The sequence below is a fragment of the Panulirus ornatus genome, chromosome 52 (assembly GCF_036320965.1).
Source record: "Panulirus ornatus isolate Po-2019 chromosome 52, ASM3632096v1, whole genome shotgun sequence".
In the NCBI taxonomy this organism is placed as follows: domain Eukaryota; kingdom Metazoa; phylum Arthropoda; class Malacostraca; order Decapoda; family Palinuridae; genus Panulirus; species Panulirus ornatus.
Window position 1 is genome coordinate 11,115,099 of NC_092275.1, and position 23,925 is coordinate 11,139,023.

Sequence of the window (23,925 nt, forward strand, 5' to 3'; positions counted from 1 at the left end):
ATGTGCACCAATAATCACCCATCTCTCTCCAAGTTTCAGTTTTACTCATATTAATCTAGAATTTACTTTCTTACATTCTATCATATACTCCCACAACTCCTGTTTCAGGAGTAGTGCTACTCCTTCCCTTGCTCTTGTCCTCTCACTAACCCCTGACTCTACTCCCAAGACATTCCCAAAGGTAAAGGGAATAAAGGTGAGTGCTCAAATTACAGAGGTATAAGTTTGTTGAGTATTCCTGGGAAATTATATGGAAGGGTATTGATTGAGAGGGTAAGGGCATGTACAGAGCATCAGATTGGGAAGAGCAGTGTGGCATAGAAGTGCTGGAGAATGTATGGATCAGCTCTTTGCTATAAAGAATGTATATGAGAAATACTTAGAAAAATAGATGGATTTGCATGTAGCATTTACGGATCTGGAGAAGGCATATGATAGTTGATAGAGATGCTTCGTGGAAGGTATTAAGAGTATATGGTGTGGGAGATAGGTCCCTAGAAGCGGTGAAAAGTTTTTATCAAGGATGTAAGGCATGTGTAAGAGTAGGAAGAGAGGAAAGTGACTGGTTCCCAGTGGTCGGTTTGCGGCAGGGGTGTGTGATGTCTCCATGGTTGTTTAACATGTTTGTGGATGGGGTTGTTACAGAGATGAATGCAAGAGTTTTGGAGAGGGGAGCAAATATGCAGTCTGTTGTGGATGAGAGGGCTTGGGAGTTGTCGGTTGATGTTCGCTGATAATACAGCACTGGTGGATGATTCGGGTGAGAAACAGCAGAAGTTGGTGACTGAGTTTGGCAAAGTGTGTGAAAGAAGAAAGCCGAGTAAATGTGAATAAGAAAAAAAATAGCTTCAGTAGGGTTAATTGGCAGGTAAGTTTGAATGGATAAAAACTAAAGGAAGTGAAGTGTTTTAGATATCTGGGAGTGGATTTAGCAGTGGATGGAACCATGGGAGAGGAAGGAGGCGAAGGTTCTGGGAGCGTTGAAGAATTTGTGGAAGGCAAGAATGTTATCTCGGAGAGCAAAAATGGATAACAAGGTTATATGGTTGCGTGGCGTGGGCTCTAGATAGGGTTGTGCGGAGGAGGGTGCATGCGTTGAAAATGAAATGTTTGAGGATAATATGAGTTGAGGTGGTTTGATCGAGTAAGGAGTGAAAGGGTAAGAGAGATGTGTGGAAATAGTATGGGTGAGAGAGCAGAAGAGGGTGTATTGAAATAGTTTGGTCACATGGAGAGAATGAATGAGGAAAAATTGACAAAGAGGATATATGTGTTCAGAGGTGGAGGGGACGAGGAGAACTGGGAGACCAAATTGGAGGTGGAAGGATGGAGTGGAAAAAGGTTTTGTGAGCGATCGGAACCTGAACATACAGCAGGGTGAGCAAAAATGGGCATATTTGAAGGAATAGTGGTTCCAACAATGTTATATGGTTGCAAGGCATGGGCTATAGATAGCGTTGTGCGGAGGAGGGTGGGTGTGCTGGAAATGAGATGTTTGAGGACAATATGTGGTTGTGAGGTGGTTTGATCGAGTAAGTTATGAAAGGGTAAGAGAGATGTGTGGAAATAGTATGGGTGAGATAGCAGAAGAGGGTGTATTGAAATAGTTTGGTCACATGGAGAGAATGAGTGAGGAAAGATTGACCAAGAGGGTATATGTGTCAGAGGTGGAGGGAACAAGAAGTGGGAGGCCAAACTGAAGATGGAAGGATGGAGTGAAAAAGATTTTGAGCGATCGGGGCCTTAACATACAGGACAGTGAAAGGCGTGAAAGGAATAGAGTGAATTGGAACGATATGGTATACCGGGGTCGACGTGCTGTCAATATATTGAACCAGGGCATGTGAAGCGTCTGAGGTAAACCATGGAAAGTTTTGTAGGACCTGGATGTGGAAAGAACTGTGGTTTCGGTGCATCACAAATGACAGCTGGCCTTTGTTGTTTTTTCCTAGTGCTACCTCGCGGGGAAGGGTTGCGATTTCATGTGTGGAGGGGTGGCGACGGAAATGGATGGGAGATCAAGCATGAGTGTGTATATATGTATGTCTATGTATGTATATGTTGAAATGTATAGGTATTTATATGTGTGTCTGTGGGCGTTTATGTACATACATGTGTATACGGACGGGTTGGGCATTCTTTCGTCTGTTTCCATGCGCTACCTCGTAAACGCGGGAGACAGCAAATAAGTGTAATGAATGAATAGATAAATGTGTATATATATATATATATATATATATATATATATATATATGCATATGTATATATTTTTTTTTTTTTTTTTTTTGCTTTGTCGCTGTCTCCCGCGTTTGCGAGGTAGCGCAAGGAAACAGACGAAAGAAATGGCCCAACCCACCCCCATACACATGTATGTACATACGTCCACACACGCAAATATACATACCTACACAGCTTTCCATGGTTTACCCCAGACGCTTCACATGCCTTGATTCAATCCACTGACAGCACGTCAACCCCGGTATACCACATCGCTCCAATTCACTCTATTCCTTGCCCTCCTTTCACCCTCCTGCATGTTCAGGCCCCGATCACACAAAATCTTTTTCACTCCATCTTTCCACCTCCAATTTGGTCTCCCTCTTCTCCTCGTTCCCTCCACCTCCGACACATATATCCTCTTGGTCAATCTTTCCTCACTCATTCTCTCCATGTGCCCAAACCATTTCAAAACACCCTCTTCTGCTCTCTCAACCACGCTCTTTTTATTTCCACACATCTCTCTTACCCTTACGTTACTTACTCGATCAAACCACCTCACACCACACATTGTCCTCAAACATCTCATTTCCAGCACATCCATCCTCCTGCGCACAACTCTATCCATAGCACACGCCTCGCAACCATACAACATTGTTGGAACCACTATTCCTTCAAACATACCCATTTTTGCTTTCCGAGATAATGTTCTCGACTTTCACACATTCTTCAAGGCTCCCAGAATTTTCGCCCCCTCCCCAACCCTATGATCCACTTCCGCTTCCATGGTTCCATCCGCTGCCAGATCCACTCCCAGATATCTAAAACACTTCACTTCCTCCAGTTTTTCTCCATTCAAACTCACCTCCCAATTGACTTGACCCTCTACCCTACTGTACCTAATAACCTTGCTCTTATTCACGTTTACTCTTAACTTTCTTCTTTCACACACTTTACCAAACTCAGTCACCAGCTTCTGCAGTTTCTCACATGAATCAGCCACCAGCGCTGTATCATCAGCGAACAACAACTGACTCACTTCCCAAGCTCTCTCATCCCCAACAGACTTCATACTTGCCCCTCTTTCCAAAACTCTTGCATTCACCTCCCTAACAACCCCATCCATAAACAAATGGATATATATATATATATATATATATATATATATATATATATATATATATATATTTTTTTTTTTATACTTTGTCGCTGTCTCCCGCGTTTGCGAGGTAGCGCAAGGAAACAGACGAAAGAAATGGCCCAACCCCCCCATACACATGTATATACATACGTCCACACACGCAAATATACATACCTACACAGCTTTCCATGGTTTACCCCAGACGCTTCACATGCCCTGATTCAATCCACTGACAGCACGTCAACCCCGGTATACCACATCGCTCCAATTCACTCTATTCCTTGCCCTCCTTTCACCCTCCTGCATGTTCAGGCCCCGATCACACAAAATCTTTTTCACTCCATCTTTCCACCTCCAATTTGGTCTCCCTCTTCTCCTCGTTCCCTCCACCTCCGACACATATATCCTCTTGGTCAATCTTTCCTCACTCATTCTCTCCATGTGCCCAAACCCCTTCAAAACACCCTCTTCTGCTCTCTCAACCACGCTCTTTTTATTTCCACACATCTCTCTTACCCTTACGTTACTCACTCGATCAAACCACCTCACACCACACATTGTCTCAAACATCTCATTTCCAGCACATCCATCCTCCTGCGCACAACTCTATCCATAGCCCACGCCTCGCAACCATACAACATTGTTGGAACCACTATTCCTTCAAACATACCCATTTTTGCTTTCCGAGATAATGTTCTCGACTTCCACACATTCTTCAAGGCCCCCAGAATTTTCGCCCCCTCCCCCACCCTATGATCCACTTCCGCTTCCATGGTTCCATCCGCTGTCAGATCCACTCCCAGATATATATATATATATATATATATATATATATATATATATATATATATATATATATATATATATATATATACATATATATATATATATATATTCCCAAACCACCGAAACCCGCCCTCTTGCCGCGTTCATCTTTCGCAAAGCCTCACCACCTCTTTTTTATCAAACGATTTTCCCTGACCCTCTCACTTCGCACACCACCTCGACCAAAACACCCTATATCTGCCACTCTATAATGAAACACATTCAACAAACCTTCAAATACTCACTCCATCCTCTCACTTCTCCACTATTTATTATCTGCCCACTAGCCACCTTCACTGATTTTCCCATTTGTTCTCTTGTCTTACGCACTTTATCTACCTCCTTACAAAACATGTTTTCATTCTCCCAAAAGTTTAATGATACTCTCACCCCAACTTCATCTGCCGTCTTTTTCACCTCTTGCACCTTTCTTTTGATCTCGTGCCTCATGTCAAAGTCATTCGCACTACTTCCCTGCAAAAATCGTCCAAACGCCTCTTCTCTTTCACTATCAATCTTACTTCTTCATCCCACCACTCACTACCCGTTCTAATCTTCCCACCTCTCTCATGCCACATGCATCCTTTGCATTCCTCCCCCACTCCCCTTACGTCATTTGCTTTAACCTTTTTCCATTTTGCACTTAATCTCCCCTAGTACCTCCTCACATAAATCTCCTTTTTAGGCTCATTTACTCTCACAACTCTTCATCCTAACATTCTCTTCTTTTCTGAAAACCTCTACAAATCTTATAATACTTAACCGCCGTCTTTTTTTTTTCGTCCTTTCTGCCTTTCTCGCGTTTGCAAGGCGTTGCAGGAAAAGATGAAGAAATGCCACGTCCGCTTATACCCGTTCTCTAGCAGTCATGTGTAATGCACCAAAACCACAGCCCCCTATCCACAACCAGGTCCACAGACCTTTCCATGGTTTAATCCGGATGCTTCACACGCCCTGGTTCAGTCAATGGACATTAGGTCGACCCTAGTACATCACATTGTTTGAATTCACTCTATCCTTCCTTACCTTGAGCATTGTTGTGTTCCAGTTTGGCGCCAGCATCCAGGAGGATCTGCATGCCCTCTAAGAAATTGACATCCGCAGCCGACATCAGTGGTGTATATCCTGCTATGATTAGACGATTAATATAGACATCTTTTTTCCTATGTACAAAATGTGGTTATAAGGTTACGAATCTCCATATCTGTCTATATACATCTATATTTCCATGTTTATGAATCAATGTAATCCTCTCCCCTCCCCCTTCTCTCTACTACTGAATTGGAATATGGTTTTTTGCATTCTCTATAATAGCTCTAAGTCTTCTATTCTTCATGCAATGGTCTTACTATCTAATGTCATTTATCTCTGAATTCTACGCAAATTCAAAATTCTAATTTATGAAATAACACGTTCATTCAACATCTGCTGTAATCAAGTTAGTGTAGATTTCAACCTCTGCTACTTCATAGACACCGTAATATGATGGCATCCTGAAAAAGAGTAATCGATACAAACATTGGTAAAACGTGGAATGGACAGAAGTTCTCTCAAGAGACCGAGTTCCAACGTCTCAAAAGCTTATTACATAGTTATTTACTACCCTAGAAGTCCCTTCTATCCCTGCGAGACTCCTTACAGCACTCAGGAAGCAAGCCACATCCACTGGTCGGGACCACATGTCACAAAGTGATGTGATATTGTGTATGGGTACATGTGCAGAGAGTGTACGGCACATATGTTGCAAGTGTTTGATTACATTATGGTTGTTGTATCGTGGGCATGAAGGGTCTTGGGATATGCAAATGTGGCCATTGACAGCATGTCGACCACAGTATAGCAAATCGTTCCAGTTCACTCTATCCCATTCACGCTATCCCCTCGCTGAAGCAGGGGATAGCGATGTTTCCCGTGGGGCGGGATAGCGCCAAGAATGGATGAAGGCAAGCAAGCATGAATGTGTCCATGTGTGTATGTGTCTGCGAGAAGCAGTGATTTTTTTTTTTTTTACCAAGGATGTATGGCATGTGTACGAATAGGAAGAGAGGAGAGCGCTTGGTTCCAAGTGAATGTAGGTCTGCGGCAGGGGTGTTTACAGATGTCTCCATGGTTGTTTGATTTATTTATGTATGGGGTGTTATGGGAGGTAAATGCAAGTGTGTTGGAGAGAGGGGTGAGTATGTAGTCAGTCGGGGATGAGAGAGCCTGGGAAGTGAGGCATTAGTTGTTCGCCGACGATACAGCTCTAGTGGCTGATACGAATGAGAAACAGCAGAAGTCGATGATCGAGTATGGAACAGTGCGTGAAATGAGAAAATCGAGAGTAAATGTGAATAAGAGCAAGGTTATTAGGTTCAGCAGGGTTGAGGGATAAGTTTACTGGGATGCAAGTTTGAATGGAGAAAAATTGGAGGAAGAAGTGTTTTTAGATATCTGGGAGTGGACTTAGCAGCGAATAGAACCATGGAAGCGGAAGCGAGTCACAGGATGTGGGAGGGAGCAAAGGTTGTGGGAGCAACGAAGAATGTGTGGAAGGGAGAAACATTGTCTCGGAGAGCAAAAATGGGCATGTTTGAAAGAATAGTAGTTCCAGCAATGTTATACGGTTGCGAGGCATGGGATACAGACAAGGTTGTACGGAGGAGGGTGGATGTGTTGCAATTGATATGTTCGAGGACAATATGTGGTGTTAGGTGGTTTGATCGAGTAAGTAATGAAAGGGTGAGAGAGATGTGTGGAAATAAAGAGTTTGGTTGAGAGAGCACAAGAGGGCGCGTTGAAATGGTTTGGACACATGGAGAAAATGAGCGAGGAAAGGTTGACAAAGAGGATATAAGTGTCAGAGGTGGAGGGAACAAAGAGAAGCGGGAGACCAAATTGGAGGTGGGTGGATGGACTGATAGTGATTTTGAGCGATCGGGGCCTGAACATACAAAAGGGTGAGAGCTGTGGTTTCGGTGCATTGCACTTGACAACTCGAGACAGTATGAATGAATGTGGTCTTTTTTGTCCGTTTTCCTGGCGCTATCTCGCTGAAGCAGGGGACGGCGATGCAGTTTCCTGTGAGGCGGGGTAGCATCAGGAATGGATGAAGGCACGTATGAATATGTTCTTGTGTATATATGTATATGTCTGCGTATGTGTATTGCTAAAGTTATCTCCCCCCTTCACCAATAATTGTTTTAGTTATCTATTATATCTTCTTCAATTTTCTTGGAGGAATGATATGTTCAGTTTCCTAAGTTACATTATCCAGTGTACATTATATTGTTTTGAAGGATCGTATCATCGTATGTTATGAAATTTTGTTTATTAGAGTGAATAGACTAAGAGTAAAGATTATCACTATGACAATTTGTGGAAGGACAAAAACTTATGTAAGAGACAAAAGAAAGTAATAAGGAGTGATTGTATTCTAGAAAAATATTGGCATTTGTTTACAAGCCAATCCTCTCTCACAAAATGGCCCATGAAAAGGATGCTGTTGGTAAATCTATAATGTTAATCTGTATACATCTCAGTTCTCAAATGCCTATGTCAAAATTGAGGCCGGTATATTTGGCAAAGATTTGTTTAGTAAAGTGAGATAGAGAGCTCAATGTATCAAGAGTAAATTGCATCATGTTCAGCGAGCCCATGTGTATTTTTGCTATCATGAATACATATTTATAACTTTTTACCACCGTGTTAGGTATTTGACCAACAAAAAGTAATTACGGCCATCAGCTATCAGATGATGATACCCAAATGGTAAGGGCTATGTCTAGCCCAGATCTCTCCGTTAAACATAAGCCATTATTTCAAAGTATTTTAATGGGCCTATGGGCTGATTAAACATCTTTTAATGTAAGAGGTGGAGGCAGCACGCAACAGTATGTAGATATGTATATGTATATCAACTGACTGATATTTCTCTCTTGTGTCTCCCCTGATGATGTGATTATTAGACGAAAGTACACTTGGGAACTTTTCGTGTTTCATTTTCCCCGTGGACTCATAGGAATATCTTTATCACGCGCAAAATTGTGATCCTTTCCAATATATATATATATATATATATATATATATATATATATATATATATATATTTCTTTTTCTTTCATACTATTCGCCATTTCCCGCCTCAGCGAGGTAGCGTTAAGAACAGAGGACTGGGCCTCTGAGGAAACATCCTCACCCGGCCCCCTTATCTGTTCCTTCCTTTGGAAAAATTAAAAAAAAAAAAAAAAAAAAAGAGGGGAAGATTTCCAGCCCCCCGCTCCCTTCCCTTTTAGTCGCCTTCTACGACACGCAGGAAATACGTGGGAAGTATTCTTTCTCCCCTATCCCCAGGGATAATATATTAGGGGGGAGGGGGATGCTATTCCATGCGTGGCGAGGCGGCGATGGGAATGTATATATATTTGGTCTCCCACTTCTCGTTCCCTCCACCTCAGGATATATGTGTCAGAGGTGGAGGGAACGAGAAGTGGGAGACCAAATTGGAGGTGGAAAGATGGAGTGAAAAAGCTTCTGAGTGATCGGAGTCTGAACACGCAGGAAGGTGAAAGGCGTGCAAGGAATAGAGTGAATTGGAACGATGTGGTATACCGGATTCGACGTGCTGTCAATGGATTGAACCAGGGCATGTGAAGCGTCTGGGGTAAACCATGGAAAGTTATGTGGGGCCTGGATGTGGAAAGGGAGCTGTGGTTTCGGTGCATTATTACATGACAGCTAGAGACTGAGTGTGAACGAATGGGGCCTTTGTTGTCTTTTCCTAGCGCTACCTCGCACACATGAGGGGGGAGGGGGTTGTTATTCCATGTGTGGCGAGGTGGCGATGGGAATGAATAAAGGCAGACAGTATGAATTATGTACATGTGTATATATGTATATGTCTGTGTATATATATGTGTACATTGAGATGTATAGGTATGTATATTTGCGTGTGTGGACGTGTATGTATATACATGTGTATGCGGGTGGGTTGGGCCATTCTTTCGTCTGTTTCCTTGCGCTACCTCGCAAGACAGCGACAAAGCAATATATATATATATATATATATATATATATATATATATATATATATATATATATATATATATATATTTTTTTTTTTTTTTTTTTCATACTATTCGCCATTTCCCGCGATAGCGAGGTAGCGTTAAGAACAGAGGACTGGGCCTTTGAGGGAATACCCTCACCCGGCCCCCTTCTCTGTTCCTTCTTTTGGAAAAAAAGAAAAAAAAAAAAACGAGAGGGGAGGATTTCCAGCCCCCCGCTCCCTTCCCTTTTAGTCGCCTTCTACGACACGCAGGGAATACGTGGGAAGTATTCTTTCTCCCCTATCCCCTATATATATATATATGGGATATATATCCCCTATATATATATATGGGAAAACGAGTCTTTTCCCCGATGATACAGAATTGGTGGCTGATTCGAGTGAGAAACTGCAGAAGTTGGTGACTCAACTTGGAAAAGTGTGTGAAAGAAGTTGAGAGTAAATGTGAAAAAGAACAAAATTATTAGGTTCAGAAGGGTTGAGGGACAAGTTAGTTGGGATGCAAGTTTGAATGGAGAAAAATTGGAGGAATTGAAGTGTTTTAGATATCTGGGAGTGGACTTGGCAGCGAAAATGGGTATGTTTGAAGGAATGGTAGTTTAAACTATATCACATGGTTGTTAGGCATGGGCTATTGATAAGGTTGGCCGGAGGAGGGTAGACGTGTTAGAAATGAAATGTTTTAAGACAATGTGTGGTGCGAGGTGTTTGATCGAGCAAGTAATGAATGGATAAGAGAGGTGCGGAAATAAAAGAGTGGTTGAGAGAGCAGAATAGGGTGTGTTGAAATGGTTTGAACGAATGAGGAAAGGTTGACAAAGATGATACATATTTTAGAGGTGGAGGGAAGGAGAAGCGGGAAACCGAATTGGAGGTGGAAGGATGGAGTGAAAAAGATTTTGAGCAATCGGGGCCTAAATATACAGGAGGGTGAGAGACGTGCAAAGAATTAATTGAATTGGAACGATATGATATACCGTGGTTCATGAGGAATGAGTGTGTGTGTGTGTGTGTAGGGGGTGACGCGGGTAAGGAAATGCGTGTTCAACTAATTTTCTTATGTTTTAGTTTCCTGATATTCCTTTCATTATGATTTGGTTGATGATAGGGTGTGCTTAAAGTTGCCTTGGGACAAATTAAAGTTCTTAGTGTTGACATTCAAGACAAATTTAATGGTGCTGCAGGTATCATAAGAAGAGGGGTACAAGGTGTCTGGGTTATTTAGGTCTACAGGGTGATGTTTCTGATGCCAATGTTCAGCGATCGCATTCTTATGGTCATCCTTGTGTACTGAATGACGGTGCCTATAGCATCTCTCACTTCCCGCTTTACAAACTACTTAGGATAACATAACTGCCTAAGGTACGTGTTATATGACTATATTCATCCAACAGACTTATGGTATCACATATCCGTAATGCTCTTACAAACCTTAACAGAGATTCTTACTGAAGGATTATGTACCGAAAAAATAATGAATACTTCTCTCAGCGTTGGTAGGCGTGGCCGAGTTGTTTAGCTAACCATTTCGATAATCTAAGACCAGATGAATAGACGGACGAGATAATCGATCTGAGAGGACGCGTAGTAACAAAAAGTGCGTGGTCGAGAGAGCAGAAGAGGGTGTATTGAAATGGTTTGGTCACATGGAGAGAACGAGTGAGGAAAGATTGACAAAGAGGATATATGTGTCAGAAGTGGAGGGAACGAGAAGCGGGACACCAAATTGGAGGTGGAAGGATGGAGTGAAAAAGATTTTGAGCGATCAGGGCCTGAACATACAGGAGTGTGAAAGGCGTGCAAGGAATAGAGTGAATTGGAACGATGTGGTATACCGGGGTCGTGCTGTCAATGGATTGAACCAGGGCATGTGAAGCGTCTGGAGCAAACATTGGAAAGTTTTGTAGGGTCTGGATGTGGAAAGGGAGCTATGGTTTCGGTGCATTACACATGACAGCTAGAGACAGAGTGAACGAATGTGGCCTTTGTTGTCTTTTCCTAGCGATACCTCGCGCGTGCGGAGGGGTGCTATTTCATGTGTGGCGGGGTGGCGACGGAAATGGATGAAGGGAGCCAGTATGAATATGTACACGTGTATATATGTCTATGTATGTATTCGTTGAAATGTATAGGTATGTATATGTGCGTGTATGTATATACATGTGTATGTGGGTGGGTTGGGTCATTCTTTCGTCCGTCTCCTTGCGGTACCTCTTTAGCGCGGGAGGCAGCGATAAAGTAAAATAGAATAAGGTATATATATATATATATATATATATATATATATATATATATATATATATATATATATATATATATATATGTGTACGTGTAGGAAGAGAGGAAAGTGATTGGTTCTCAGTGAATGTAGGTTTGCGGCAGGGGTGTGTGATGTCTCCATGGTTGTTTAATTTGTTTATGGATGGGGTTGTTAGGGAGGTGAATGCAAGAGTTTTGGAAAGAGGGGCAAGTATGAAGTCTGTTGGGGATGAGAGAGCTTGGGAAGCGAGTCAGTTGTTGTTCGCTGATGATACAGCGCTGGTGGCTGATTCATGTGAGAAACTGCAGAAGCTGGTGACTGAGTTTGGTAAAGTGTGTGAAAGAAGAAAGTTAAGAGTAAATGTGAATAAGAGCAAGGTTATTAGGTACAGTAGGGTTGAGGGTCAAGTCAATTGGGAGGTGAGTTTGAATGGAGAAAAACTGGAGGAAGTCAAGTGTTTTAGATATCTGGGAGTGGATCTGGCAGCGGATGGAACAATGGAAGCGGAAGTGGATCATAGGGTGGGGGAGGGGGCGAAAATTCTGGGAGCCTTGAAGAATGTGTGGAAGTCGAGAACATTATCTCGGAAAGCAAAAATGGGTATGTTTGAAGGAATAGTGGTTCCAACAATGTTGTATGGTTGCGAGGCGTGGGCTATGGATAGAGTTGTGCGCAGGAGGATGGATGTGCTGGAAATGAGATGTTTGAGGACAATGTGTGGTGTGAGGTGGTTTGATCGAGTAAGTAACGTAAGGGTAAGAGAGATGTGTGGAAATAAAAAGAGCGTGGTTGAGAGAGCAGAAGAGGGTGTTTTGAAATGGTTCGGGCACATGGAGAGAATGAGTGAGGAAAGATTGACCAAGAGAATATATGTGTCGGAGGTGGAGGGAACGAGGAGAAGAGGGAGACCAAATTGGAGGTAGAAAGATGGAGTGAAAAAGATTTTGTGTGATCGGGGCCTGAACATGCAGGAGGGTGAAAGGAGGGCAAGGAATAGAGTGAATTGGAGCGATGTGGTATACCGGGGTTGACGTGCTGTCAGTGGAGTGAATCAAGGCATGTGAAGCGACTGGGGTAAACCATGGAAAGCTGTGTAGGTATGTATATTTGCGTGGGTGGACGTATGTATATACATGTGTATGGGGGTGGGTTGGGCCATTTCTTTCGTCTGTTTCCTTGCGCTACCTCGCAAACGCGGGAGACAGCGACAAAGCAAAAAAAAAAAAAAAAAATATATATATATATATATATATATATATATATATATATATATATATATATATATATATATATATATATATATATATGTGTGTGTGTGTCTAAATGAGTGTGGATGTAACCAAGATGTGAAAAAAGGAGAGATAGGTAGTATGTTTGAGGAAAGGAACCTGTATGTTTTGGCTCTGAGTGAAACGAAGCTCAAGGGTAAAGGGGAAGAGTGGTTTGGAAATGTCTTGGGAGTAAAGTCAGGGGTTAGTGAGAGGACAAGAGCAAGGGAAGGAGTAGCAGTACTCCTGAAACAGAAGTTGTGGGAGTATGTGATAGAATATAAGAAAGTAAATTCTCGATTAATATGGGTAAAACTGAAAGTTGATGGAGAGAGATGGGTGATTATTGGTGCATACGCACCTGGGCATGAGAAGAAAGATCATGAGAGGCAAGTGTTTTGGGAGCAGCTGAATGAGTGTGTTAGTGGTTTTGATGCACGAGACCGGGTTATAGTGATGGGTGATTTGAATGCAAAGGTGAGTAATGTGGCAGTTGAGGGAATAATTGGTATACATGGGGTGTTCAGTGTTGTAAATGGAAATGGTGAAGAGCTTGTAGATTTATGTGCTGAAAAAGGACTGGTGATTGGGAATACCTGGTTTAAAAAGCGAGATATACATAAGTATACGTATGTAAGTAGGAGAGATGGCCAGAGAGCGTTATTGGATTACGTGTTAATTGACAGGCGCGCGAAAGAGAGACTTTTGGATGTTAATGTGCTGAGAGGTGCAACTGGAGGGATGTCTGATCATTATCTTGTGGAGGCTAAGGTGAAGATTTGTATGGGTTTTCAGAAAAGAAGAGTGAATGTTGGGGTGAAGAGGGTGGTGAGAGTGAGCGAGCTTGGGAAGAAGACTTGTGTGAGGAAGTACCAGGAGAGACTGAGTACAGAATGGAGAAAGGTGAGAACAATGGAAGTAAGGGGAGTGGGGGAGGAATGGGATGTATTTAGGGAATCAGTAATGGATTGCGCAAAAGATGCTTGTGGCATGAGAAGAGTGGGAGATGGGTTGATTAGAAAGGGTAGTGAGTGGTGGGATGAAGAAGTAAGATTATTAGTGAAAGAGAAGAGAGAGGCATTTGGACGATTTTTGCAGGGAAAAAATGCAATTGAGTGGGAGATGTATAAAAGAGAGAGACAGGAGGTCAAGAGAAAGGTGCAAGAGGTGAAAAAGAGGGCAAATGAGAGTTGGGGTGAGAGAGTATCATTAAATTTTAGGGAGAATAAAAAGATGTTCTGGAAGGAGGTAAATAAAGTGCGTAAGACAAGGGAGCAAATGGGAACTTCAGTGAAGGGCGCAAATGGGAAGGTGATAAGTAGTGGTGATGTGAGAAAGAGATGGAGTGAGCATTTTGAAGGTTTGTTGAATGTGTTTGTTGATAGAGTGGCAGATATAGGGTGTTTTGGTCGAGGTGGTGTGCAAAGTGAGAGGGTTAGGGAAAATGATTTGGTAAACAGAGAAGAGGTAGTAAAAGCTTTGCGGAAGATGAAAGCCGGCAAGGCAGCAGGTTTGGATGGTATTGCAGTGGAATTTATTAAAAAAGGGGGTGACTGTATTATTGACTGGTTGGTAAGGTTATTTAATGTATGTATGACTCATGGTGAGGTGCCTGAGGATTGGCGGAATGCGTGCATAGTGCCATTGTACAAAGGCAAAGGGGATAAGAGTGAGTGCTCAACTTTCAGAGGTATAAGTTTGTTGAGTATTCCTGGTAAAATATATGGGAGGGTATTGATTGAGAGGGTGAAGGCATGTACAGAGCATCAGATTGGGGAAGAGCAGTGTGGTTTCAGAAGTGGTAGAGGATGTGTGGACCAGGTGTTTGCTTTGAAGAATATATGTGAGAAATACTTAGAAAAGCAAATGGATTTGTATGTAGCATTTATGGATCTGGAGAAGGCATATGATAGAGATGCTCTGTGGAAAGTATTAAGAATATATGGTGTGGGAGGCAAGTTGTTAGAAACAGTGAAAAGTTTTTATCGTGGATGTAAGGCATGTGTACGTGTAGGAAGAGAGGAAAGAGATTGGTTCTCAGTGAATGTAGGTTTGCGGCAGGGGTGTGTGATGTCTCCATGGTTGTTTAATTTGTTTATGGATGGGGTTGTTAGGGAGGTGAATGCAAGAGTTTTGGAAAGAGGGGCAAGTATGAAGTCTGTTGTGGATGAGAGAGCTTGGGAAGTGAGTCAGTTGTTGTTCGCTGATGATACAGCGCTGGTGGCTGATTCATGTGAGAAACTGTAGAAGCTGGTGACTGAGTTTGGTAAAGTGTGTGAAAGAAGAAAGTTGAGTAAATGTGAATAAGAGCAAGGTTATTAGGTACAGTAGGGTTGAGGGTCAAGTCAATTGGGAGGTAAGTTTGAATGGAGAAAAACTGGAGGAAGTAAAGTGTTTTAGATATCTGGGAGTGGATCTGGCAGCGGATGGAACCATGGAAGCGGAAGTGGATCATAGGGCAGGGGAGTTGGCGAAAATCCTGGGAGCCTTGAAGAATGTGTGGAAGTCGAGAACATTATCTCGGAAAGCAAAAATGGGTATGTTTGAAGGAATAGTGGTTCCAACAATTTTGTATGGTTGCGAAGCGTGGGCTATGGATAGAGTTGTGCGCAGGAGGGTGGATGTGCCGGAAATGAGATGTTTGAGGACAATGTGTGGTGTGAGGTGGTTTGATCGAGTAAGTAACGTAAGGGTAAGAGTGATGTGTGGAAATAAAAAGAGCGTTGTTGAGAGAGCAGAAGAGGGTGTTTTGAAATGGTTTGGGCACATGGAGAGAATGAGTGAGGAAAGATTGACCAAGAGGATATATGTGTCGGAGGTGGAGGGAACGAGAAGAGGGAGACCAAATTGGAGGTGGAAAGATGGAGTGAAAAAGATTTTGTGTGATCGGGGCCTGAACATGCAGGAGGGTGAAAGGAGGGCAAGGAATAGAGTGAATTGGATCGATGTGGTATACCGGGGTTGACGAGCTGTCAGTGGATTGAATCAGGGCATGTGAAGCGTCTGGGGTAAACCATGGAAAGCTGTGTAGGTATGTATATTTGCGTGTGTGGACGTGTATGTATATTCATGTGTATGGGGGTGGGTTGGGCCATTTCTTTCGTCTGTTTCCTTGCGCTACCTCGCATACGCGGGAGACAGCGACAAAGCAAAAAAAAAAAAAAAAAAAAAAAAAGAGAGATCAATTGCGTTTTGGCATTGTTAGATTTTAAAGGTTACTACTTCGCCACTCGAAAATGCTGTACAAGTCCAAACTGATAGGGGAAATATATCAGTACGAGGAGAACGAAGATTAAAGGAAGGAGGGAAAGAGAAACTAGATGAAGTGTGTAAAGTGTCATTATCCCCATAAAAGTGAATAAGGCTAAAAGTAGAAGATAATTTATTGAAAAAAGAGTAGGTGACAGGACAGAGCCCCAAGGAACACCCTTGTTGATATGACAAAAAGGGGAAGTCGCTCCATTAACGACAACTGCAATGGAACTGCCCGAGAGAAAACTATTAGAAAACAAAGAAGCAGTGGAGCCAAAATGAAAGGTTAGAAAGACTTATGCCACGCCCAATCAAATACATCTCACCAGTGTCAAGGGCTAGACAAAAATTTCCCAAAGTCCATGAGAGAAGAGGAGCAAAGGAAAGTCACATAGGTTATAGAATCACCAGTAGACCAGTCTTTGCGGAATCCATACTGGTAATCAAGAAGGAAATGGGATAAGGGCTCGAGAAAAAAGTTTGAGAGTTTCAAAGACTTTAAGGACACGAAAAGCGAGATCAATAGGGAGATAATTGGGGGAGTTAGAGCGGTCTCATTTCTTAGGGATGGGCTCTACCAAAGCGTGCATCCCAGCGCAAGGGAAAATCTGGGTTTTTATATGGAGGCGAAGTAGGTGAGCAAGAATTAGTGCTATTCTAGAGGCCTCCTGGATCTGGGAGAGTACCTGCAGGACTCTGAGAAGATAATGTTGGAGACGAGATAGGTTCAGTGAAAGGAGATGAAAGCAGAGGATTCGAAGCCGAATCATACAAATTGAGTTAAAGAAAAGTTCCAAGGTGAATTGTTTCATCATGTGGAGAGTTAGCAACAGACTGATCAGGTCGAAAAAAAAGAGGAACGATTGAATTACTGAAGTCCTTGGATATGCTTTTGTTCCCCATAATTTACATTATCACTTAATACCTCTTTCTTATCAGCTTGATATTTTCCGCTCTTTCCTCCTGGCCGCAATGGAAATAAGTGGAGGCCGCATGCGGGCTGTGTCGTATACCGTTGTCTTAGACCAATGCAATTAGCGTTCAGTATGGGGAAAATATCTCTAGGTCAAATAATGGTGATGTATCCCACTACCAAAGAGAAACCAGTGTGTTAGTATCTCACCTTTGGTCTTTAGTGCCGTCTCCAGGGGAGAACCTCTCTCCGTCAACACTCTCACAACGTCTTCCAGTTTGTGTAGGACGGCCAAGTGCAGTGCGGAGGCTCCTGTAGGGTGAAGGAGGGAATGATCAGGCTCACTCTCTTTACCAGTACTGAGAGTGACTTATTCAAAATTTCATTCACACCAAAATTCAGACATTCAGGAATTTTTTTTTTCGTAGCACCAAAATTAGTCCAAAATTACCCTTGAAATTATAATGCAATATTTGACTCAAATGTTTAACCTTGACTATATTATACCTCCAACCTACTTAAGGTTAGAGCTTCCTCCACTGCCAATATATCTCATTTGCTTGCCCTACTTACCGTCAGATTGCTCAAGAAACTCGATGTCAGCTCCTGCGTCTAATAGAGCTGACACTAAGCTGACCGGGCCGTACTGGGCGGCGTACAGAAGCAGCGTCCAACCTAGACATCGTAAAGAGTCTTCATTATTTGCTGTATACAACGACCAGCCAGAACAAATTACACGATTCAAGGAATGATCTACCTTTCCTGTGAAAATAATGCCAACTCTAAGCAGTTCCAGATTATCATCAATCTCCAGTGCGTCACATTTCCATATCTACTCAACTCTTCCCTTTGTGCCACCCAACTCGGTACGTGCAAAATATGACCTAGTCATTGCCAGCCATCTTGGGTGAACAGTATGAAAAATCTGATAATGTTGGAGTAATCAATCAGTGTTCCTTAGCCGTATGTAGACTTGAATCTTAAAAAGACAGGAATGTTTATGAAAGAAAGACGAAAGAAGGCAAATCCTCCCGTGATCTGGTTTCACAAAGACTATAGAACGCAGAAGCCAGACGCGTGCCCCATGTACAGTCCCTGTTGGCAGGAACACACGCACAATGGCCGAAATAACTATTATAGAACAGAGAAGGAATTAAGGAAACTGACAGACCAAAGACTTTTCATGCCACTCTGGCTCACAGAGAGGCAAAGAAATCACCACCACACATACGAGCCAGACGCTTAACGAAATTAATAAAACATCTGTAGATATAGAATACCGACTCAAAAGAATACTGATGGCACCTATATATACAACGCCCACGCCTAATGAGAATCAGACTGATATGTGGGTTCCCAGGACACAGTGGACGATATGGTTATGTTTATACAAGAATCGTGTTTCAACGTTAAGTTTTAATTCAACAAGATTACTATTTACATACTCATTACAAGTATCAGGGCGAGGAGGGGAGGAGTAAAGAGTTAAAAGTAGAATCAACAGCATAAGAGTTAGCTGAAGACTTGATTGTTTACGGAAAGTAAGTGATAGGGCAGAACTCTGAAGAACACAACCGTTGACAGGATAATAGTGGGAGGTCCTTCCACCAACCGTTATAGCAATGGATCAGCTAGACAGGAAGCTATGCATTAAAGCCGAAAGACCAAAGAAAGGAAATTTAGAAATCAGATTTGTCCCACACATTCAAATGCTTTAGAGATGTCGAGGAATGTAACAAACGTCAAAATACCCGAGACAGGTGGACCAGGGTTAGTCACATTGGAGACCAACACCATCCGTTGATGATCAGAAAGAAGAGTAGATAGTCGAACAGCAGCACAACGCCTCAAGACTGTCGAGGGTTAAGAAAAGACGAACTCTGGCAGACAACACTTGTTCAAGAAGCTCAGGTTACACGTTAAAGGTTCAAAGGCCGGATGACAACTGCCCACGTAGTCCACGTCAGCACCACCCTCACCTCCCACGCATACCCTGGTCTGCTCAGTAGTCCGGCGGCGGCCAAGTCCAAACCGTGATTCAGTGGCGTGACAGATGACGTCAGTTGCACGTCATCGTGAACCACTGAATCACCGCGTCACCTGACATTGCGCTTACCTCTCTGTTACCGCCAATACAACACTCCTCCCTGATCTTAAAGATCACTATAATGAAAACGGTCCAACGGACGGCGTTCACTTGAACTCCGGCATAGCAATGGTCGTCCTGGACTCTCTTCCCCATTCTCGGTCGAGCCTTCAGCTCCATCTGTGGCAGAGTCTTCTAGTGGCAGGTAAACGTCATCACATTGTCTTCTGCGTCGTTCCCAGTAGTCTCATCCTCAGCTGACTCCTCTGCGACCGATGGTTGCGACGTGACTAGCCGCAGATCACGCACGTGGCGCGGCACGCCGTCGACCTCGACATTCTGCGCAGAGACGACCCTGGTCACAGATCCAACGGAGCTGTGAACGTTGCATCTTGTGCTGGGATGCGCAGCGGATTCACACTGTCGCCGACCTCGAGGTGATGCTGCATGATCTCTGACCTATCATACTCGCTTACACCGTCCATGCCGAGCAGCCTGACCTTGTACCTGAAGACTCGATCTGCAGGAGCAGAGGAAGGGTCATCACCTCGTGGCATCACATTGTAGCGATAGACAGCTTCTGCAGAACAGCGTTTCCCCACCGCTATTGTCTTCACCGTCTGATGACGTTCCGACATCCCGTTGTAGGAAGGGACGTTCGCACAGCGATAAATGATGCTTATCACCCAGCGCCTGGCGAATTTGCAGTATGTCGAACTGCGAAAACTGGTGTCGTTGTCGGTCAGTAACTCTGTCGGTGCATCACGCTCATCAAACAGACTCCAGCTGGTTAATGACACCAGTCGCGTCTTGACGTCTGAGTCTCCTCCAAACAGCATATCGTGATGCGCCACAGTATCAGCGTCAGATAGTGCTGGTCCTCGAAGTGGGAGGAGTCCATGCTGACCATTCCTACAATCAGAACTATGTCTATTTCCCACCTTACAGGCGCTAGGTCAATAGATTGGCACACTTCGCACCCGAGCACGACGTTGCGCACTTCGACGGCAAGTCTCCGACAAAGATACAGCGTGCGCTTAATGCCAGGACGCCCACTGGTTTCATGAATATTAGCGATCTCGCGCTCGGACACGGCAGAGACAGCCCCGCAAACAGACTGGATGCCTGCAGAAGACATCCACCTTTGTGGCACTCTGGTCAGCGCGTCAGCCTTGTTTTCAGCGTGTGGCGACTTTGACGAGCTGCATAGCATGCTCACTTATAAGGTTTACTCCCTGAAGCATGGCATCCAGTTTGGCCAGATTTATGTGCGAGCATTCATTCTGCCGTATCTAGCAGGCGTCCTCAACGATGTTGTTCACCTTCAGCACGGCCCCTGTCGCAAGAGAACTGGCGTCCACCCATATAACGGCCTCATCGCCATCCACATCCCAACGACCTTGAGGTAGATCCGAACATTTTTCTCGCTGAAGTGTCCCGGCGAGCATATAGTGCTACTCCGGATTGGCAAGCTCGCTGTCCCAGGTGTTGGTGACTGCGTTGCCTCCTCAGGTGGGAGGCCGCCGCACGCAGCCAGCCACAAACAGGTATGCGATTAGCAAGACGCCCACACAATGAAAACACCACACGTCTTGTCAACTTCTTCGGTACATCAACATCGTTGTCTCTCTTTTAAAAAAGGCCGGTTGCTCCCTCCGGACTCGCATGCCCAACACCCGAGGTCCTGCGGACACTAACTCGGCGGACTTTCAGACCAGGCCGTGATAACCGAGGTGGTTCTCAAATCCGTCGCAAGCGCCACCCTCTCGTCCATCAGGATGTCATCCAAGTACGAAGTTGCTCGACTGATCCTCTCGTCCCAACTCAATACAGTACTCAAAACATTCATTACCAACGGCGCGATGCTCAGTCCATAGCCCAGCTGCGTCAAACAGTACCGCCGTCCCTTGAATACCACTGTCTGATACGGCCACAGCGAATGGCTCACGTGGATCTGAAGGTAGGGTTTACGTAGGTCAACAAGAGCAATCTTCTGCCCACGGCGGAGCCACTCTCATCTTCTCACCGCAGATGTCTGCGTCGGCCGTATGTGGACTAAGATGAGAGTTCAGTTCACGTTGGTCGATCACCGGGCGCACCTTTCCTTTCTTCTTTTGAACCACGGCCATCAGCGGGATTGCCCCCTTCACTTCTCCGTGACCCATCTCGTCGTGTGGAACTATCCAGCCATTCGCAATCCACTGCGACAGCTCGCGTTCGTACTCTTGGCAAGCCTTCGGTTGCATCCGATACTCATGAATAGTGTTCAACGAACATGGCGGCTCCGTAACGTCACACCACTTCCACAAAACATTCCACTTTCTCGCTGCAGCATCGTAAGTCACGGTGAAATCCTTTCCATCAATAACAGGACCTGTTGCTACAGTCGCTACTGCTTAAGATGGAGACAACACCAAACCTTACTTCGTTCGGCGTGCGTACCGTCACACCAGAAAACGTTAACGCCATTCATAGCAAGGACGGAGTTCAGGTTCAGCAGCTTATCGATCACCATCAACACCTCCACTGGTGACGCAACTCCTGACGGCAGCTGGAAGCGCACTACGCCCGTTCCCTTGCACAAATACCGCTCACCGTCGTCATAGATATTCTGCTTCGTCCAACGACAGCACATGGAGACGTGCGCGATACTCTTCGTACAGCCGGTGTCCACCAGGGCGTTGCAGCTCACACCCTGTCCAAGATCAACGGAACCATTGGTAGTGCGCCTGTTACTGAAAAGCCGGAGAGGAGGTTGGCGCTGGTCCCATCTCTCCTAAACCGTATTCCTGGCATGAAGCGGTATGCCGTCGGTGGCCACAGCAAAAGCAGCGCCTGTTGCCGCGCCCACCAAAACAGTCAAGGGCGTAGTGATTAGGCTAAACACAGTCACGCAAGGTTACAACACTGCATCGAACTGTTCGTCTGCACGAGCCGGGCACCACAGAACGACTCCTGCCACACAGCGCCGCCATTCTCCTAAACCAGAACGGCACGAGCGCGGCTCAGGATCTGGTCAATATCCATGTATTCCATGCGTGAACCAGCCTGTAGGATGAGGCGGGCAGAGTCAGATAGGCCAGCCAGAAAAGCTCAGGCCAGGCTGGTGTCAGGCATAGCCTAAAACAGGTTTGCCAGACAACGCAAGTCGTCCAAGTGAACATCCACAGATTCATCATCACCCAACTTACAAGCGGTGAACTGCTTGTAAGCGTAGAGCCGATCTGACGCAAATGCGGAGACAAGAGCTTCCTTGATTCTTTCGTATATCAGTTTGTTGGTACAGCTCTGCTATTGGTAGAAAACAAACGCAACGCCGGTGAGCTGCAGTGGCATGATGATATGCAAGCCCGACAAACCTCGCAGCTGATACACCATCTCGAACTTACCCAGTCACAATCACGTCGTGTGGCGAACCGTCCAACTCTGGGATCATCCGGACATCCATCAGATCGCTCACTCGAGTAACCAGAGCACCGGCCTTCCCAACGTCTTACACAACGGTAGACATACCTAGGTAGCTTGTAGATAGTCGAACAGCAGCACAACACCTGAAGATTGTCGAGGGTTAAGAAAAGAACTCTGGCAGACAATACTTGTTCAAGAAGCTTATGTTACACGTTTGAGGTTCAAAGGCCGGGTGACAACTGCCCACGCAGTCCACGTCAGCACCACCCTCACCTCCCACGCATACCCAGGTCTGCTCAGTAGTCCGGCGGCGGCCAATCCCAAACCGTATTTCAGTGGCGTGACAGATGACGTCAGTTGCATGTCATCATGAAACTGAATCACCGCGTCATCTGACATTGCGCTTACCTAACTGTTACAGCCATACAACACTCCTCTCTGATCTTAAAGATCACTATTATGAAAACGGTCCAACGGACGGCATTCACTTGAACTCCGGCATAGCAATGGTCGTCCTGGACTCTCCTTCCCATTCTCGGTCAAACCTTCAGCTCCATCTGTGGCAGAGTCGTTTCTAGTGGCAAGTAAACGTCATCAGATTGTCTTCTGCGTCGTTCCCAGTACCCTCATCCTTAACTGACTCCTCTGCGACCGATGGTTGCGACGTGACTAGCCGCAGATCACGCACGTGGCACGGCACGCCGTTGACCTCGACATTCTGCGCAGAGACGACCCTGGTCACAGATCCAACGGAGCTGTGAACGTTGCATCTTGTGCTGGGATGCGCCGCGGACCCACACTGTCGCCGACCTCGGGGTGATGTTGCACGTTCTCTGACCTATCATGCTCGCTTACACCGTCCATGCCGAGCAGCCTGACCTTGTACCTGAAGATCCGATTTGCTGGAGCAGAGGAAGGGTCATCACCTCGTGGCATCACACTGTAGCGATAGACAGCTTCTGCAGAGAACAACATTTCCGCGCCGCTATTGTCTTCACCGTCTGATGACGTCCCGATATCCCGTTGTAGGAAGGGACGTTCGCTCAGCGATATTTGAATCATCTCCCAGCGCCTAGCGAATTTGCAGAATGTCGAACTGCGAAAACTGGTGTCGTTGTCGGTCAGTAACTCTGTCGGTGCATCACGCTCATCAAACAGGCTCCAGCTGGTTAATGACACCAGTCGCGTCTTGACATCCGAGTCTCCTCCAAACGGCATATCGTGATGCGCCACAGTATCAGCGTCAGATAGTGCTGGTCCTCGAAGTGGGAGGCGTCCATGCTGACCATTCCTATAATGTGAACTATGTACTTCCCACCTTGCGGGCTCTAGGTCAATAGACTGGCACACTTCGCACCCGTGCACGACGTTGCGCACTTGCCGTCGATCACTCGACGGCAAGTCTCCGACAAAGATACAGTGTGCGCTTAATGCCAGGACGCCCACTGGTTTCATGAGTATCAGCGATCTCGCGCTTGGACACGGCAGAGACAGCCCCGCAAATAGAC

General features: G+C 44.9%; 1 protein-coding gene across 2 annotated transcripts in view; it reads right to left on the reverse strand.

The window, feature by feature from the left end:
- The window catches only part of LOC139765062 (uncharacterized), a 92,181-nt gene that overhangs the window by 43,661 nt on the left and 24,595 nt on the right, over positions 1-23,925 (reverse strand). The window contains exons 4-6 of one of the 2 annotated variants that reach the window (XM_071692162.1): positions 17,497-17,598; positions 17,134-17,235; positions 5,210-5,308 (exon numbers count right to left, since the gene is read on the reverse strand). In XM_071692162.1, the coding sequence (XP_071548263.1) occupies positions 5,210-5,308; positions 17,134-17,235; positions 17,497-17,598 (303 nt within the window). Of the gene's footprint in view, positions 1-5,209; positions 5,312-17,133; positions 17,236-17,496; positions 17,599-23,925 lie in introns of both variants that reach the window. The other variant, XM_071692161.1, reaches the window with a different exon arrangement.